The sequence below is a fragment of the Bombina bombina genome, chromosome 11 (assembly GCF_027579735.1).
Source record: "Bombina bombina isolate aBomBom1 chromosome 11, aBomBom1.pri, whole genome shotgun sequence".
NCBI lineage: Eukaryota > Metazoa > Chordata > Amphibia > Anura > Bombinatoridae > Bombina > Bombina bombina.
In genome coordinates, this window is record NC_069509.1 from 75,130,941 (window position 1) to 75,151,491 (window position 20,551).

At 39.9% G+C, this 20,551-nt stretch overlaps 1 protein-coding gene across 4 annotated transcripts in view; it reads right to left on the reverse strand.

Annotated features, from left to right (window-relative positions):
- Positions 1–5,104: 5,104 nt before the first annotated feature.
- MIEF2 (mitochondrial elongation factor 2) overlaps positions 5,105–20,551 on the reverse strand; it is a 44,886-nt gene continuing 29,439 nt past the window's right edge. For all 4 annotated transcript variants that reach the window (XM_053695236.1, XM_053695238.1, XM_053695237.1 and 1 more), the window contains 2 exons: positions 8,917–9,103; positions 5,105–8,006 (listed from right to left, as the gene is read on the reverse strand). In XM_053695236.1, the coding sequence (XP_053551211.1) occupies positions 6,964–8,006; positions 8,917–9,103 (1,230 nt within the window). In that variant the 3' untranslated portion in view covers positions 5,105–6,963. The remainder of the gene's footprint in view (positions 8,007–8,916; positions 9,104–20,551) is intronic.

Here is a 20,551-nt window from a genome sequence, read left to right on the forward strand (position 1 = left end):
GAATAAACAACAAACAAGGAAGATGTTTGTCTAAAATCCTTTGTAGCATCTAAATAGAATTTTAGAGCGCGAACAACATCCAAATTGTGCAACAAACGTTCCTTCTTCGAAACTGGTTTCGGACACAGAGAAGGTACGATAATCTCCTGGTTAATGTTTTTGTTAGAAACAACTTTTGGAAGAAAACCAGGTTTAGTACGTAAAACCACCTTATCTGCATGGAACACCAGATAAGGAGGAGAACACTGCAGAGCAGATAATTCTGAAACTCTTCTAGCAGAAGAAATTGCAACCAAAAACAAAACTTTCCAAGATAATAACTTAATATCAACGGAATGTAAGGGTTCAAACGGAACCCCCTGAAGAACTGAAAGAACTAAGTTGAGACTCCAAGGAGGAGTCAAAGGTTTGTAAACAGGCTTGATTCTAACCAGAGCCTGAACAAAGGCTTGAACATCTGGCACAGCTGCCAGCTTTTTGTGAAGTAACACCGACAAGGCAGAAATCTGTCCCTTCAGGGAACTTGCAGATAATCCTTTTTCCAATCCTTCTTGAAGGAAGGATAGAATCTTAGGAATCTTAACCTTGTCCCAAGGGAATCCTTTAGATTCACACCAACAGATATATTTTTTCCAAATTTTGTGGTAAATCTTTCTAGTTACAGGCTTTCTGGCCTGAACAAGAGTATCGATAACAGAATCTGAGAACCCTCGCTTCGATAAGATCAAGCGTTCAATCTCCAAGCAGTCAGCTGGAGTGAGACCAGATTCGGATGTTCGAACGGACCTTGAACAAGAAGGTCTCGTCTCAAAGGTAGCTTCCATGGTGGAGCCGATGACATATTCACCAGATCTGCATACCAAGTCCTGCGTGGCCACGCAGGAGCTATCAAGATCACCGACGCCCTTTCCTGATTGATCCTGGCTACCAGCCTGGGGATGAGAGGAAACGGCGGGAATACATAAGCTAGTTTGAAGGTCCAAGGTGCTACTAGTGCATCCACTAGAGCCGCCTTGGGATCCCTGGATCTGGACCCGTAGCAAGGAACTTTGAAGTTCTGACGAGAGGCCATCAGATCCATGTCTGGAATGCCCCACAGTTGAGTGACTTGGGCAAAGATTTCCGGATGGAGTTCCCACTCCCCCGGATGCAATGTCTGACGACTCAGAAAATCCGCTTCCCAATTTTCCACTCCTGGGATGTGGATAGCAGCCAGGTGGCAGGAGTGAGACTCCGCCCATAGAAGGATTTTGGTCACTTCTTCCATCGCCAGGGAACTCCTTGTTCCCCCCTGATGGTTGATGTACGCAACAGTTGTCATGTTGTCTGATTGAAACCGTATGAACTTGGCCCTCGCTAGCTGAGGCCAAGCCTTGAGAGCATTGAATATCGCTCTCAGTTCCAGAATATTTATCGGTAGAAGAGATTCTTCCCGAGACCAAAGACCCTGAGCTTTCAGGGATCCCCAGACCGCGCCCCAGCCCATCAGACTGGCGTCGGTCGTGACAATGACCCACTCTGGTCTGCGGAAGGTCATCCCTTGTGACAGGTTGTCCAGGGACAGCCACCAACGGAGTGAGTCTCTGGTCCTCTGATTTACTTGTATCCTCGGAGACAAGTTTGTATAGTCCCCATTCCACTGACTGAGCATGCACAGTTGTAATGGTCTTAGATGAATGCGCGCAAAAGGAACTATGTCCATTGCCGCTACCATCAAACCTATCACTTCCATGCACTGCGCTATGGAAGGAAGAGGAACGGAATGTAAGGCCTCTGTCAGAAAAATCCTCATTTCTAAGGAGTCTATTATTGTCCCCAAGAAGGGAACCCTTGTTGACGGAGATAGAGAACTCTTTTCCACGTTCACTTTCCATCCGTGAGATCTGAGAAAGGCCAGGACAATGTCCGTGTGAGCCTTTGCTTGAGGAAGGGACGACGCTTGAATCAGAATGTCGTCCAAGTAAGGTACTACAGCAATGCCCCTTGGTCTTAGCACAGCTAGAAGGGACCCTAGTACCTTTGTGAAAATCCTTGGAGCAGTGGCTAATCCGAAAGGAAGCGCCACGAACTGGTAATGCTTGTCCAGGAATGCGAACCTTAGGAACCGATGATGTTCCTTGTGGATAGGAATATGTAGATACGCATCCTTTAAATCCACCGTGGTCATGAATTGACCTTCCTGGATGGAAGGAAGAATTGTTCGAATGGTTTCCATTTTGAACGATGGAACCTTGAGAAACTTGTTTAAGATCTTGAGATCTAAGATTGGTCTGAACGTTCCCTCTTTTTTGGGAACTATGAACAGATTGGAGTAGAACCCCATCCCTTGTTCTCCTAATGGAACAGGATGAATCACTCCCATTTTTAACAGGTCTTCTACACAACGTAAGAATGCCTGTCTTTTTATATGGTCTGAAGACAACTGAGACCTGTGGAACCTCCCCCTTGGGGGAAGCCCCTTGAATTCCAGAAGATAACCTTGGGAGACTATTTCTAGCGCCCAAGGATCCAGAACATTTCTTGCCCAAGCCCGAGCGAAGAGAGAGAGTCTGCCCCCCACCAGATCCGGTCCCGGATCGGGGGCCAACATTTCATGCTGTCTTGGTAGCAGTGGCAGGTTTCTTGGCCTGCTTTCCCTTGTTCCAGCCTTGCATTGGTCTCCAAGCTGGCTTGGCTTGAGAAGTATTACCCTCTTGCTTAGAGGACGTAGCACTTTGGGCTGGTCCGTTTCTACGAAAGGGACGAAAATTAGGTTTATTTTTGGCCTTGAAAGGCCGATCCTGAGGAAGGGCATGGCCCTTACCCCCAGTGATATCAGAGATAATCTCTTTCAAGTCAGGGCCAAACAGCGTTTTCCCCTTGAAAGGAATGTTAAGTAGCTTGTTCTTGGAAGACGCATCAGCTGACCAAGATTTCAACCAAAGCGCTCTGCGCGCCACAATAGCAAACCCAGAATTCTTAGCCGCTAACCTAGCCAATTGCAAAGTGGCGTCTAGGGTGAAAGAATTAGCCAATTTGAGAGCATTGATTCTGTCCATAATCTCCTCATAAGGAGGAGAATCACTATCGACCGCCTTTACCAGCTCATCGAACCAGAAACACGCGGCTGTAGCGACAGGGACAATGCATGAAATTGGTTGTAGAAGGTAACCCTGCTGAACAAACATCTTTTTAAGTAAACCTTCTAATTTTTTATCCATAGGATCTTTGAAAGCACAACTATCTTCTATGGGTATAGTGGTGCGTTTGTTTAAAGTGGAAACCGCTCCCTCGACCTTGGGGACTGTCTGCCATAAGTCCTTTCTGGGGTCGACCATAGGAAACAATTTTTTAAATATGGGGGGAGGGACGAAAGGAATACCGGGCCTTTCCCATTCTTTATTTACAATGTCCGCCACCCGCTTGGGTATAGGAAAAGCTTCTGGGAGCCCCGGGACCTCTAGGAACTTGTCCATTTTACATAGTTTCTCTGGGATGACCAACTTGTCACAATCATCCAGAGTGGATAATACCTCCTTAAGCAGAATGCGGAGATGTTCCAACTTAAATTTAAACGTAATCACATCAGGTTCAGCTTGTTGAGAAATGTTCCCTGAATCAGTAATTTCTCCCTCAGACAAAACCTCCCTGGCCCCATCAGACTGGTTTAGGGGCCCTTCAGAACCATTATTATCAGCGTCGTCATGCTCTTCAGTATCTAAAACAGAGCAGTCGCGCTTACGCTGATAAGTGTGCATTTTGGCTAAAATGTTTTTGACAGAATTATCCATTACAGCCGTTAATTGTTGCATAGTAAGGAGTATTGGCGCGCTAGATGTACTAGGGGCCTCCTGAGTGGGCAAGACTCGTGTAGACGAAGGAGGGAATGATGCAGTACCATGCTTACTCCCCTCACTTGAGGAATCATCTTGGGCATCATTGTCATTGTCACATAAATCACATTTATTTAAATGAGAAGGAACTCTGGCTTCCCCACATTCAGAACACAGTCTATCTGGTAGTTCAGACATGTTAAACAGGCATAAACTTGATAACAAAGTACAAAAAACGTTTTAAAATAAAACCGTTACTGTCACTTTAAATTTTAAACTGAACACACTTTATTACTGCAATTGCGAAAAAATATGAAGGAATTGCTCAAAATTCACCAAAATTTCACCACAGTGTCTTAAAGCCTTAAAAGTATTGCACCCCAAATTTGGAAGCTTTAACCCTTAAAATAACGGAACCGGAGCCGTTTTTAACTTTAACCCCTTTACAGTCCCTGGTGTCTGCTTTGCTGAGACCCAACCAAGCCCAAAGGGGAATACGATACCAAATGACGCCTTCAGAAAGTCTTTTCTATGTATCAGAGCTCCTCACACATGCGACTGCATGTCATGCCTCTCAAAAACAAGTGCGCAACACCGGCGCGAAAATGAGGCTCTGCCTATGATTTGGGAAAGCCCCTAAAGAGAAAGGTGTCTAAAAAAGTGCCTGCCGATATAAACTTATCAAAATACCCAGATTAAATGATTCCTCAAGGCTAAATATGTGTTAATAATGAATCGATTTAGCCCAGAAAAAGTCTACAGTCTTAATAAGCCCTTGTGAAGCCCTTATTTACAATCTTAATAAACATGGCTTACCGGATCCCATAGGGAAAATGACAGCTTCCAGCATTACATCGTCTTGTTAGAATGTGTCATACCTCAAGCAGCAAGAGACTGCTCACTGTTCCCCCAACTGAAGTTAATTCCTCTCAACAGTCCTGTGTGGAACAGCCATGGATTTTAGTAACGGTTGCTAAAATCATTTTCCTCATACAAACAGAAATCTTCATCTCTTTTCTGTTTCTGAGTAAATAGTACATACCAGCACTATTTTAAAATAACAAACTCTTGATTGAATAATAAAAACTACAGTTAAACACTAAAAAACTCTAAGCCATCTCCGTGGAGATGTTGCCTGTACAACGGCAAAGAGAATGACTGGGGTAGGCGGAGCCTAGGAGGGATCATGTGACCAGCTTTGCTGGGCTCTTTGCCATTTCCTGTTGGGGAAGAGAATATCCCACAAGTAAGGATGACGCCGTGGACCGGACACACCTATGTTGGAGAAATTATTTGTTCTCTTGCTATATTTATTTAAAAAAGCAGGAATGTAAAGCTTAGGAGTAAGCCCATTTTAGGTTCAGCACCCTGGATAGCGCTTATTGGTGGCTACAGTTAGCCACCAATAAGCAAGCATAAGCCCAGGTTCTGAACCAAAAATGTGCCAGCACCTAAGCTTTACATTCCTGCTTTTTAAATAAATAAACATAGCAAAAGAACGATTGATAATAGGAGTAAATGAGAAAGTTGCATGCTCTATCTGAATCATGGAAGAAAATATTTGGGTCTAGTATCCCGTAGGAAACAATTAGACTTTGCATATAGAGAGATTCAAAGCTTTCAAGATTAATAGTGACAAATGTGACATTTAAAAAAATAAAACAAAAATCTATGTAAATATAATAGGCATCATATGGCTTATTGTCTGGTTTTGATGCTGGGTACCAGTTCTGGTCAACCATACATTAGTACTAGTAATACTCCGGCAATAGATTCACAGTTATGTTCCCAATGTATTCTGTAGGACTACACAGACTGAATGGCTTTAAAATGATCTGTGCAAAACGGGAAACATCAACTTGTTGGCAGCTTTATGAAACTGTAGTCGCCATGTTGTATAGCTCTGTTGGCTTGTGTCCATTTTCCACTGTAAAGGTACCAAAAAGAGTTTACCTATGAAAGAGCTTAGCCCAGCCTGCCGATTATTTTTTTGTTGTGATTTTAGAAATGAACCTGGATCAGCAGATAAGGGCAAGACTGACGCTGTAAACAAAAAGTTTGAAATGCAACATTTCAGCTAATTAGTCAAATATTTGTCCTATATGTGCAGTTAAAATATATTCTTACAATACATATTATTAAACATCAGGACATTTCAAACTTAATTTCCATAGTTATATTAGGGGGGTCAATCATTCCTATTTATAAGTCAAACTCCAAATTCATGTTATAACTGACATTTCTAATAAGCTGGTTAATTTAAAAAAAAAAAAAAAAACAACCAACAACCCCACACACCTATCCCCTAAGCCATAGGCTGCACTGCCTATATAATAGCAATAACATGTTACTAAGAGAACTAGTAAACTAAACAACTGCATTATTAATACTTAACATATGATTAAAAAAATCCTGTAGATTAAAGTTAAGTTTACATTTTGGCACAAAGAGCTGGGGGAAAAAAACCAAACAAAAAAAACAAACAAACAACAAACTAAGTAGAAATATTAAAAAAGTATCCAATGCATTTTTTTTTATATACTGCCTTGATGTGTGCCGGTGTGTACAGCAGCTAGGCTGGGCTTGTCATTTATCTTCACTGCTACCATCACTGAATTTTACTTAATAGCTGCAAGTGGCTTTATCTGCCATGCTTTATAAACTTGGCTAAATTATAAAAAAAAAAAAAAAAAAAGCTAATTGCATAGAGCACAAAAAATTCTAAAACTGCCCATTAGTCGCGGAGTGTTCAAAAACTTTCTGTGACCAGAGTATCAACGTTAAATGGTGTATAGAGCAGTTAGAATTTGTACATCGAGCATCTTTAGGTTTAGATTTTTTTTTTCTTCAACTACCCTAAGGGAAATGTTTTGCGTCATCTAAAAATGCTATGCTGACCAGGAATAGACTGAGACAGGTTCAAATTAGCTCCTAAGTCTTTAGATGCATATTCCAGTGATCTGTTAAAGAAAACAAAGGACAACCAGCAGAACGATTCCAGTTCATGGGATTTAAATCCCTGGCTGTGCAGTAAGCCTGTCCATTAGTCATCTTTTTCAGTGCAGCCACCTTGTATAATAAGACCACAGCCTGCTTGTGTGCCTCTAATAACACGTTTATGAAATATTGGAGAAAAGTTATGTTGAGTCACTCATTTCTGCAACAAGCTATCAGGTTCAGAAAACAACTGGTAGAGACCATACCCTAGATCATCGATGTCTTGCTCACTAAGTGAATAGAACAAGTTCACATTGTTGTTAAAATAACAGGGAAGGAAACCTTTGTCCAAATAAATTATCATTTGCTCTATCACCTGCAGAAACCTATCATCTAGAGAAGCTTCTGACCAGTCATTTGAAGTGCTACTGAGGTGCAGGATGGTGTGTCTCAGGTGAGTGGAAGAGAGGTGGCTTAGGGAGGCATTACCTCTGCAAATCCCCTTTAGGATGTGGAGGCACTGCTGCCTGACCCCTGAATCCGAGTTGTCCAGTTCTTGCAGCTTATGGATCTCCTCCTTATAGTAGCTTCTATGCCAAAGGTTCTCCACAGGAGCATTGGGATGGGAGTGAGCAAAAAGGACCACATCCTTGGTGGTTGCCATTGGCAATATATTAATAATCATCCTGCCCTCTGCATGTGATACCTCTAATTTAAGATTATCAGAAGCTATAACCGGTTGGATAGTGCAATCTAATATGGCACCGATGGATGGCCAGTTGATGGATCCCAGTAATGTTTTATGCAAGGTTTCTATGATTGTCCTGGAAGAGAGGTATCTTCCCACAATGAATTTGTCCCAGGGGCTGCTACCCCGCACTGTGTACTCCAAGTCAACCCTTTTTACCAACCAAAACTGAGGGTCACTGAGGATAGTCTCTTGTCCAGGAATGAATTTCCACAGCTCTGACTCCAGGACCAAGGGCAGCATCAAGCAAGAGTGATCTAAATTGGCTACAGGGAGACCTCTTCCCAAGGAGCCACCCAGCCTCATGGCAGAGAAGGGCATCTCAGGGTGTTTGGCACGTAGGAAGTTCTGCAGCTCGGTCATGATGTCCAGGACCAGCTGTCGGACCAGTTGCCTTTGTGTGTCAGAGACGTTGGCATGATGTGTGTAATAATCCAACAGTCTTTCCTGCAGAGTAAAGCAGACCGAAATCTTCTTCACTTCTTCCTTAGTGCTTAGCGGCTTTTCAACTAATAACAGAAACAAAATGAATGAACAATAATGAAAGATGAGGAATCAGAGAGAAGTAGTAAACATATTTCACTAAACATGTGAGTATGGTGTAAATTCTAAGGATTTGCATCATTCGTGCAGGAAATTAGATTTGTATTTTTAGAGTATGTAGAATTATAAATAGAGCACAATCTGCTAGCTGGGGTAGTCTACCTAATGTTTTAATCTAACAAACTAAGGGACGTTAAACATTTTATGGTGGGATAAATATTAAGTTTAATTGTGGAAAATAAAAACACCTTGCAGAACACTAAGTTATTTTACCTGCTTTTGCTATAAAACTATGCAAAATGTGCGAGTTCCACTCTCTAGAGAGGCTGGCAAGCAGCTGATAAAGAGTTAACTGTATTAAAAGCTGCTGCAGGAACGCCCTTTTGAAAGGGCTGGGGCGCTCTTCCAACCCCAATTAAAAGTAGCTATTTGTAAACAATGTAATACACTACAGTAGGTAAAGATGTATCAGTGAACACTAGGGAGGAACATTACTCAGTACAATATTTCTAACCCTGCAACATTCTACATATTTATTACTTAGCTCAGAACACAAGGTCAATTACCCCTGTCCCTATATGGCCAAAGTAAAATTGAGACTGTTCCTTTAATCAGAAATAGTGGCCAAATTATAGTTTAAAGATTCATTTTAAATGCTTTTAAACTTAAATGTAAAAACCCTTCCATGTTTAATTTTGTGTGTGTGTATATATATATATATTTATTATTTCCTCATTTAATGCTACTGTATGTAATTGACGCAAAGACTTCCACTTCTACTTTCAGTGCGTTATGTTGTGCAGACAAAGATGAATCATTAAACAACTAAGAAGGAAAGAGACAGATGTAACCTATGGGGCAGATGCCAGTGCTGACCTGGAGAGGGTTGGCTTGGCGCAGGGAGGGGCAGAGGGGCACTTAGATCAGAGCGCCCTACTTTCCGTGAGAGTCTTGGAGACACCTTGATGAGAACAGCTTCCTTCCAGGTTTCCTCCATTGACTTTTGTTCTGCTTTTTCCTCTGGTTCTTTCTCATCTGGAGGAGATGCTGCGCGGTCAATAAGCTGCAAAGAAACAGCAAGTAAAAATGACCTTCATGTAACACAACAAGTAAACAAGTACAACATAACAGGAGCAGTGAGGATCCCTACACTTTCCTTTTATTTATCATGTTTATTCTTTTAACCCCTTGCTGCCCTTAGGACATTCTATGCCATCCTAACCTCACTGGGCTTTAAAAGCCCTTAGGACGGCATAAAACGCCTTAGCCTTTTGGCTGTACTGAAGCCAAAGGCGCTTCCCGATTGGGATAGCGGGCTGGAGGTTGTGCCCGGCGTCATAGGCACTCCCACAGACACAATCCCATCATTGAAATCATGCGATCACATGAATGATCGCGTGATTTCACTTTTTAACTTATTTGTTTACATCAGAACTTTGTTCCGATGAAGACATAAGTCCGGTCGTTAATGGGGTTAAAAGGGGACATGAACCCCCAAAAATTCTCTTGTATGATTCCTATAGCATGCCATTTTAAAAACAATTCTACATCAATTTTTAAATGTACTTTATTCTCTTGGTATCCATTGTTGAATAGCAGGTAGGAAGGCTCAGGAGCATGTCTTGAGCACTATATGGCAACAGTTTTGTAAGAATGAAACAACAACAAAAAAAACCCCCACAAATGATACTTTGTGGAAACACTACTTCCATTTAGTGCTCAAAGATATTCTTGCAAAACCGCTGCCATATAGAACTCCAGACACTAACTAGGTATTCAGTTCAACAAAGAATACCATAAGAATGAAGTGCATTTGATAATAGAAGCAAATTGGACAGCAATTATAAGGAGTAAACATATTTTGTGTTTACCATATGTGACAGGTCTTTCTTAAGGTTGATTTAATTTTCTGTTTTATATTTGTATTGTACAAGTTTTAAAGACATGAAACCCCAAAAAATAATAATCTGTAATTTAGATAGAGCATGCATTTTCAAACGAGAGGAGACGACGACAAGAGAGGAGACGACGACAAGAGAGGAGACGACGACAAGAGAGGAGACGACGACAAGAGAGGAGACGACGACAAGAGAGGAGACGACGACAAGAGAGGAGACGACGACAAGAGAGGAGACGGCGACAAGAGAGGAGACGACGACAAGAGAGGAGACGACGACAAGAGAGGAGATAGATATAATTATTTTTTTCTTCTTCTTTCCTTTCACGTAACTGGCAAGAGTCCATGAGCTAGTGACGTATGGGATATACAATCCTACCAGGAGCGGGCAAAGTTTCCCAAACCTCAAAATGCCTATAAATACACCTCCTACCTCACTCATACCTTAGTTTTACAAACTTTGCCTCCTTGGAGGTGGTGAAGCAAGTTGTGCTTGATTTTCTTCTGTGCTAGGGGCTTCAAAGCATATTGAAGCCCAGTTCCTCTCAAAGTACAGTGTTTGTCTGAGGGATGTGAATGGAGTATTGCCTGATGATACCATGTTTTTACTTATGGGAAATCTATTCTAAGGCTCTCTGTAATCGGTTGCAGGGATTCATCTCTGCCTCCCTTTTCAGATTGACATTATACTCCTCTACCATTACCTCTGCTGATATGTTTCAGTACTGGTTTGGCTGTCTGCTATATGTGGATGGGTGTCTTCTGGTAAGTATATATCATTTTTAAGACACTCTCAGCTATGTTTGGCACTTTATGTTATAAAGTTTTAAATGTTTATTGTATATATTTGCCATGAGTTAGGTCTGTATTTCCCTTTGCAGTCTAACAGTTTCAGCATGGAAATTATGTTTATAGGAGTTTTTTTAGACTTACCTGCGGTTCCAGATTACTTGTAACTTGTAGTCTGTTTTTTAAAATTTTCGTGGGCTTAGGCTCGCAATGACGCAGAATGTTACTTTTTATTGCAACATTTTTGTCGCTCAATTTTTGCCTCGAAATCGCGCCTGTTGTGACACGAGTCATGTAATTTCTTGCGACTTTCTCGTTGCAAGTTTCTTTAGCGCGAAGTCGCGCCGGTTATGACACGAGTCGCATCATTTCTCGTGTTAAGCTTTGGTGGCAAAAGTTTTTTTCCGCATTTGCGCTTTTCTTGGCGCCAAAATTTGTTATATTAAGTCTCTCCTTTTGCTCTCTGCTCTTATTTGTTCTTTGAGGGCTAGGTTGCTTTGCTGCCTGAAAACAATTCTACCAAAGCCAAGTGTGTATGTTGTAAATTAGCTGACCTTACTTCTTCAGCTCAAATAAGTGGCACTTGTTATAGAAACATTATCAGCATGTAATAATTTTTCATAAGTACAAATACATCTACTGTTATAGTACCTTCATAGTCTAATGCACATGATATCCCTGTAGATATAATAGATTATATTGCTACAGCCATTAAAAATTCTATGACTGCTATTCTGCCTTCAAATAAACGTAAAAGGTCTCTCCTAACTTCTCATAAATCTGATGAATTTTGTATTTATCAACAGCATACTGAAGTATCTTCTGCTGATGAGGTTCCCTCTGGCTCAGTGGATCCTACAGTTCAAAAAACTCCAGCCTCCACAATCAATAAAAGACCTTTATTTCTTACATGTAGGGTCCCAGAAACACATACAACGTTTCAAGCCTGCAATAGGCCCTTAGTCATGTACACTTAGTTATACAGGTTCCTGCCTTTTATACCTGCACCTGTTATCTATTCACCTATTGACATGGAAATACCAACATTTGCAATAGCGGCATCTTGTGGATACAAATCACATTGCATCAAATGTTGTTCTTTTTTAGTATTTTCAAGTAAAATAAGTGAATTATAAAGTAACATCAATATTAAAAATAAAAGCAACATAAAAACCCATATATACAGTGGATCCTACCTCAGACTGAAATTGATAAATCTACCTTTCTTTTTAAGATTGAATATATTTGATCTTTATTAATGGAAGTATTGTTTACTTTGGATATTGAGAAATCTAGTCCTCTTGATAACAAGAATAGCAAACGTTAGAATTCTGTTTTTAAAACTTCTGAAGTTTTTCCTATTGCAGACGCTATTTCTTTTAACCCTTTTTCTAGGTTTAAAAAAAATAATATATCCTTTACCTACGGCTAATTTGGAGTTTTGGGAAAAGGTCCCTAAGTTTGATGGGGCCATTTCTACTCTTGCCAAACGTACTACTATTCCTATGGAAGATAGTACTTCTTTTAAAGGATCCTTTAGATAGGAAGATTGAATCTTACCTTAGAAAAGCATATTTACATACTGGCTATATTCTTAGACCTGCCATTTCTATGGCAGATGTTGCTTCTGCTTCAACTTTTTGATTGGACAGTTTAGCTCAACAGTTAATAGATCCTGAATTGTCTAGCATTGTTCTTTTACTTCAACATGCTAATCATTTTATCTGTGATGCTATATTTGATGTCATTAAGATTGGTATTAAATCTATGTCTAGCTATTCTTACTAGAAGAGCTTTATGGCTTAAATCTCGGAATGCTGATGTGGTGTCTAAATCTAGATACCTATCTTTATCATTTTAGGGTAGTAATTTATTTGGTTCTCAATTGGATTCTATTATCTCCACTATCACCAGGGGAAAGGGAGTTTTTCTGCCCCAAGATAAGAAATCCAAGGGTAAATTTAAAGCTCCCAATTGTTTTCGTTCCTTTCGTCAGATCAGAGAACAAAAGACCTCTCCTTTTTAAATTGTTTTGTAAGAGTGCCAACTTTCAAGATGGTGACTAAGGACTATTCTGCCTTTTGTTCAGGAAGGTCATTTCATGTCCCCAATTTATTTACAGGACGCTTATCTTCGTATTCATCCAGACCACTATCGGTTTCTAAGATTCTCTTTTCTAGACAAGCATTACCAATTTGTCGCTCTTCCATTTGGCCTAGCTACAGCTCCGAAAATCTTCTCAAAAGGTTCTTGGTGCCCATCTTTCTGTAATCAGAGAGCAGGGTATTGCAGTTTTTCCTTATTTGGACAATATCTTGGTACTAGCTTAATATTTTCATTTAGCAGAATCTCACACGAAACAACTAGTGTGGTTTCTTCAAAGACATGGTTGGAGGATCAATTTACAAAAGGAGTTTGATTCCTCAGACAAGGGTCACCTTTTTAGTTTCCAGACAGATTCAGAGTCTATGACTCTGACAGACAAGAGACGAATGAAGTTAGTTTTAGCTTGTCTAAACCTTCAGTGGCTATGTGCATGGAAGTTTTAGGACTTATGACTGCAGTTCTGGACGTGATCCCCATTGCTCATTTTCATATGAGACCTCTACAGCTTTGCATGTTGCACCAATGGTGCAGGGATTATACAAAGATATCACAACTGATTTACTTAAATCCCAACACTCTCTGACTTGGTGTTAGACCATCACCTTATTGTTCAAGGGGCCTCATTTGTCCTACCTGGACTGTAATCACAACAGATGCAAGTCTTACAGGTTGGGGAGCTGTCTGTGGGTCTCTGACAGCACAAGGGGTTTGGAAATCTCAAGAGGCGAGGTTACCAATCAATATTTTAGAACTCTGTGCTATTTTCAGAGCTCTTCAGGCGTGGCCTCTATTGAAGAGAGAACCTTACATTCGTTTTCAAACAGACAATATCACAACAGTGGCATATGTCAATCAAGGAGGGACTCGCAGTCCTTCAGCAATGAAGGAAGTATCTCGGATACTTTCTCGGGCGGAATCAAGCTCTTGTCAAATATCTGCGATTCATATTCCAGGTGTAGACAATTGGGAAGCGGATTATCTCAGCCATCAGACTTTACATCCAGGGGAGTGGTCTCTCCATCCAGATGTGTTTTCTCATCTTGTACAGATGTGGGGTCTTTCAGAAATAGATCTGATGGCCTCTTGTCTAAACAAGAAGCTTCCCAAATACCTTTCCAGGTCCAGGTATCCTCAGACAGAGATGGTGGATACCTTAGCAGTTCCTTGGTTTTACCAACCTGCTTATATTTTTCTGCCTACGGTTCTTCTTCCAAGGGTGATCTCCAATATGGAACAATCTCACGTGTTTCTGAAAGCACCAACATGGCCTCACAGGTTTTGATATGCGGATCTTGCCCGGATGTCCAGTTGCCAGCCTTGGCCACTTCCATTAAAGGACAGACCTTTTGTCTCAAGGGACGTTTTTTCCCCATCAGGATTTCAAAACTCTAAATTTGATGGCATGGAAATTGAACGCTTAGTGATAGAGGTTTCTCTGACTCAGTGATTAGCACTATGATGCAGGCTCGTAAGTCTGTTTTAAGGAATATTTATTATCAGGTTTGGAAAACCTATTTTTTCTGGTGTTCCACTCATAATTATTCTTGGCATTATTTCAGAATTCCAAGGATTTTACAGTTTCTTCAGGATGGTTTGGATAAGGGTTTGTCTGCAAATACTATGAGAGGACACATTTCTGCTCTGTCTTATTTCATAGAAAGATTTCTAAACTTCCTGATATTCGCCTTTTGTTCAGGTTTTGATTCGTATCAAACCTGTTATTAAATCTATTTCTCCTCCTTGGAATCTAAATTTGGTTTTGAGCCTATGCATTATTTGGATATTAAACTACTTTCTTGGAAAGTGTCATTTCTTTTGGCTATCTTTTCTGCTAGAAGTTTACGAATTGTCTGCTCTCTCTTGTGAGTCTCCTTATCTGATTTTCCATCAAGCTAAAGCTGTTTTGCAGACTTCATTTAAATTTTTGCCTAAAGTTGTGAATTCTAACATCAATAGGGAAATTGTTGTTCCTTCCTTGTGTCCTAATCCTAAGAATACTATTGAAAGGTCTTTACATTCTTTGGATGTGGTAAGAGCTTTGAAATATGTTGAGGCTACTAAAGATTTCAACTTCTAGTCCATTTGTTATTTTTTCTGGTTCCGGGAAAAGGTCAGAAAGCCTCTGCCATTTCTTTGGCATCTTGGTTGAAACTTTTGATTCACAAAGCTTATTTGAAGGCGGGGCAGTCTCCGCCTCAGAGAATTACAGCTCATTCTACTAGATCAGTTGCCACTTCTTTGGCTTTTAAGAATGAAGTTTCAGTTGATCAAATTTGCAGAGCAGCAACTTGGTCTTCTTTGCATACTTTTTCTAAATTTTACCATTTTGATGTGTTTGATTCTAATGCCTTTTGATTTGAGATTTATTTTGTTTTTTAAAGAAAACTTAAATTATTTTGGATTTAATTTCTCAGCGGATATAGCCGTTTTATCCCTCCCTCTCTAGTGACTTGTGGATTTCCACATCTTGAATATTATATCCCATACGTCACTAGCTCATGGACTCTTGCCACTTACATAAAAGCAAACATAATTTATGTAAGAACTTACCTGATAAATTAATTTCTTTCAAAGTGGCAAGAGTCCATGAGACCCACCCTATTTTTTGTGGTTATGATTTTTTGTATAAAGCACTTTATTTTTTCCAGTTCCTCTTTTTACACCTCACTTCTTGGCTACACGTTAAACTAAGGTGTGAGTGAGGTAGGAGGTGTATTTATAGGCATTTTGAGGTTTGGGAAACTTTGCCCCCTCCTGGTAGGAATGTATATCCCATACGTCACTAGCTCAGACTCTTGACACTATGAAAGAAATTAATTTATCAGATAAGTTCGTACATAAATTATGTTTTTTTTTCTCTATATAAAATCATGAGAGAAATAAATATTGGCATATTATTCCTTTAAACTTTCATGATTCCTTGCATGCAATTTTAAGAGACATCAATCTACTTCCAATATCAAATGTTCTTCACTCATTTGTTGAGGGGGGGGGGGGGTGGAACACACACCACAACTAGGTAGGCTCATTAGCAGCAATACTACTGGAAGCACAATGTGCCTCTTGTAACTGGCTCACCAGATGTATTCAGCTACCAAAAAGTAGTGAATTGCTGTTCTGGAGCTTTTCTAACGCATTAGACCACTCTCTTTTTGCACTTTTATGTCCCTTTAAATGGGACATTGTACACTAGATTTTTCTTTGCATACATTTTTTTGTAGTTGATCCATTTATATAGCCCATCTGGGTGCGTTTTTGTAAAAATGTATAGTTTTGCTTATTTTTAAAATAACATTGTGCTGATTTTCAAACTCCTAACCAAGAACCAAAAAGTTTTAGATGCATACTGATGACTTCAGACTTCTTCTGTTTGTATAATGGGTCTTTTCATATGCAGGGAAGGGGGGGGGGGTGATTCTGCCATCAGCCCCTTTCAGTGGGTGTCCCAGGCTAATCTCATCAACAATGTTACATATGGAACTTCTAAGTAAGTTTTTAGAAGGTTTTATACTGGATTTTTAGATCAGTAACTGTGCATATTATTCTTTATAGTAGTGTCTATTACATGCAGTTAAATAAAAATTGGTGTATAATGTCCCTTTAAACTATTAAATTAAGATGGAAAACAACAAAACGTATCAGTCAGCCCAAATAGCTGCCACAGTTCTGAACTCTTCTGTAAAACATGTTGGCATCTGCACACATTAAATCACAGACACAAGCAGAAGTGAACTGTGATATTCAGTTTGGCAGAATTTCAGCTGGCACATTAGTAACACAAAGGAATGGCTTTCATATTTGTTTGAGTTTAATGTCTGTCTGGCAATGAGAGCAACATAGGGAAATTATACACAAAGATAAATTTAACAAAGTGAACAAAAAGGTCACAAACTGTATCAAGCAGATGTGTTCCTTAATCACACTCAAACACCATTATTACATTTTGGGGTGACATATCCCATATAACCAGGCGTGTAAATCACTAAAAGGAATACTATCCATATCAAAGTGTAAAGGTAACATATTAACCATTTTCCAAAAGGCAAAAAAAATAAATAAAAAAAAATGTATTACATAGGTTTGTAAGTTAAAGCTGTTAAAATGTAAAGTTAAAATTTTAAAAAAGGGACAGTATACATCTTTTAAAAAGTGAAACGAACCTAGGTATCTAATGCTCACTAAGTGACTAGACATATACATTTGGCAGTTTTGTTCACTGCTGAACGCGGAAGTAGGAGGCTGCTTTCGGTGTGCAAATTCAGATCTAAGTGTGTTTCACTTGCAAAGAGGAAATTCTGCTCAGAAAGGAGCAAAATACCGAAAGCAGCTTCCTACTTCTGAATGCGCATCTCTAACAGGGACAACTCCCCAAGAAAGACAGTTTAATCAGCATAAGAAGATTTAACAGAAAACAAAAAGGACAGTAAACACTTTAAATACAATATTTGTACGAGATGAGGATGATTATATCTTAAAATAACTTGGTTTTGTTATGCAAGTGACATTTATGTTCAGACCAAATCTAACGATTTTGCACGCACACACACTACATGCATTGTCAGTATGAGTTTTTTTTTTTTTTTTACCATTTACCCTCAGACAAGAAATTTGAAGCCATATGTATGAAATATGCTTAGTCTCAAATAAATGTGACTTAAAAATAAACAAAACAAACAAAAGAATAGAAGCACCTGATGACAGCCGTTAGTAGTGAATATGAATTTAATGAACAGGGTATACCATCACAATATATAGTATACAAAGTACGAAGTATACATAGGGACAGTGTCCCTACTAAAAGTCAGTTGATACAGAGGAGATGGAAAAGGTGAGTGTATACAGAGCTAGTAACAAAAAAGCGGCTAACGCGTTTCAGCGTGAGCCTTACTCATAGCCTCATAAAACACATATTAACTGTGAAAGTTTAAAACACCTAGCTCTAAACCTGATTGGATAGCGGGAAACACACCCTGCAAATAATCAGCCAATCCGTGACTGCTGTATAAAGCTAATACACACACACACCCCTCCCCACCCCCTTTATGTTTACACACTAAGGTCCAACGATACATAAATAAATGATAAATAAATGAATGAATGAATGAATGAATGAATGAATGAAGATAATGGGCCTGATTCCCTTCATCACTAAGTACTCCAGACCAGTAGAGTTTACCGCAAGAAGTTGCAGCCTGCTTAACCTGACAGGAAGCGATTACCCGTCGGATAGTGCACAAATCATTTAAAACTGTCACGGGAATTCTCCGCTCAGTTCGGTGACAGAATCCGAGTCGAGAGCTCAAAGTGGGAGGGAACAAGCCATCCAAACAACCCTGATAGGATATCACAAAGGACCCTGGCCAATAGTTAAACCGGGGCTCGCCTCCAGAACACACATCAATGCGGTATAACATAGTGAACGGGATAAAATCTATCACAGAGTCCCACTCCAAAAGACCGGACAGGAGGCAAAATCCTATAGGCACAGGGTAAATAGAGGAACGAGTGGAGATCAGAAGTACATATCTATACATCTAGATATGCACAAAAAGTAGAACCAATAGACAGGACCTAAACAAGGACCAAAAAACTGTTCCTAACAATCAATCATACTAATGAAAAAATCTGCAATCCAGACCACTCATTGGGACATAAGAGCTCGGGCCAGAGAATGAATCAACAGATAAATAAATAAATATATAATCAATCTATGCATTATAGGATATGGATATATATATATATATATATATATATATATATATATATATATATATATATATATATATATATATATATATATATATATATATATATATATATATATATATATATATATATATATATATTACGATGTGAAAATCACCTCATCGCCCAAAGTGAAGAGGGATATAATGTACATACAATGCACATGAATAATATACAAACACACTGAAGCCCATACAGTATAATGTAATATAATGCTATCCATTATCTCGCCAATCAAGCCTGACGATGGGATACACAATCATCGAACTAAATTAAGGTAATTTTAAATTTAAGTGTCCCAATGAGTGCACAAATATCACCACAAGGTGACAGGACAAGTGAATATATGAGTAAATACATAAATGAATAAATAGAAAGGGATGAATAGAAAAGAAAAAAATAAGAAAATAAAATAAATGAACAAGTAAGTTGGGCGGGACCTCCCCCACTCCAACATACATGACATAGGTATCCAACCTACCGGGACCAAAAGTTTATTAAATCAAACTCTGAATTGAGGCCCCCTGGAATCCTGGTCTTTAGCTTAAAGATCCAGAAGGCCTCCTTCTCTCCAAGTTTGTTAATCCTATCTCCCTGACCTCTTCTCAAGGGAACCTTGTCAATAATGGTCCAGACAAATGATCTTAGTGACTTGTTATGAGTCTCCACAAAATGTCTTACTAGGGGGGTCGTTTTAGAGCCAATCCTAATATCCGACATGTGTTCCTTTATGCAAGTTCTAGCCTCTCGCGTTGAGAGTCCCACATACTGTAGGGAACATAAACTGCAAGTGATGAGATATACAATATAAGTTTGTCTACAGTTCAGACAGTATTTAATGTTAAATCTCTCTCCACTCACTGTGGAGACAAAAGTGCCCCCCACAAGCCACACAAGTGTGATGGTGGCACTTAAAGGCCCCCAATGATGTCAACCATGAGGAGGTCCGATCAGGGAGATCACTCCAGATTTTTGTGGGAGCAACCATATTCCCTATCGTCTTGTTTTTTCTATAGGCAAATCTGATTCCCCTTTCCACTGTGTCAATCAACCCATCATCCGCTGACAAAAGGCTAAAATGTTTATCCACTATTCGGCAGATCTTGTCATATTGTCTAGAGTACTCAGTGATGAAGGACACCCTATCACCAAATCTATTTGTGGCTGAACCACCCTCTCTATTTCTCTTACCTAAGGTAAGAAGTTTTTCCCTAGGGATCCTTTCTACATCTTTTCTTGCCCTCACAATCATTGTAGAGTCATAGCCTCTTTCCTTGAGTCTCAGAGCCAGGTCATCCGCCTGTTTCTCATATGCAGTGCGAAACGTGCAGTTCCTTTTAAGGCGAATGAACTGGCTCTTAGCCACACCCCTGAATACTCTTCTGGGGTGACAGCTTGAGGCGTGTAGTAATGAATTCCCCGCTATGGGTTTGCGGAAAACCTCCGTGATGATCCCCTGGCCCTGCACACCCTCCAGTGTGATGTCCAGGAAATCCACACGTCTTTCCCGTATCTCAGAGGTGAAACTCAGACCACAATTGTTATTCTCCAAGCCGGCCACAAATTCTGTAAGCTGGGGCTCGGTTCCTCCCCAAACAAACAGCAGATCGTCAATAAATCGGCCATACCAAATGATATCCGATCTGAACATGTTCTGATCTCCAAAGACGTGGGACAGTTCCCACCATCCCATGAAGATGTTTGCATAGGACAGGGCAAATTTTGTTCCCATGGCTGTCCCATGCCTTTGGAGATAGAACTGTCCCATAAACTCAAAATAATTGTGAGTGAGGAGGAACCGAGTCACCTCGACCACAAAATCCACGAACAAGGGATCCCCACCATAGTGTCTATTCAGAAAAAAAGCGTGCAGCCTCCAACCCCTTATCATGGGGGATGGACGTGTACAAGGATTTGACATCCACAGTGAGCCATCTGTAATTTGTCTCCCATGTTATCTGACTCAAAAGGTTC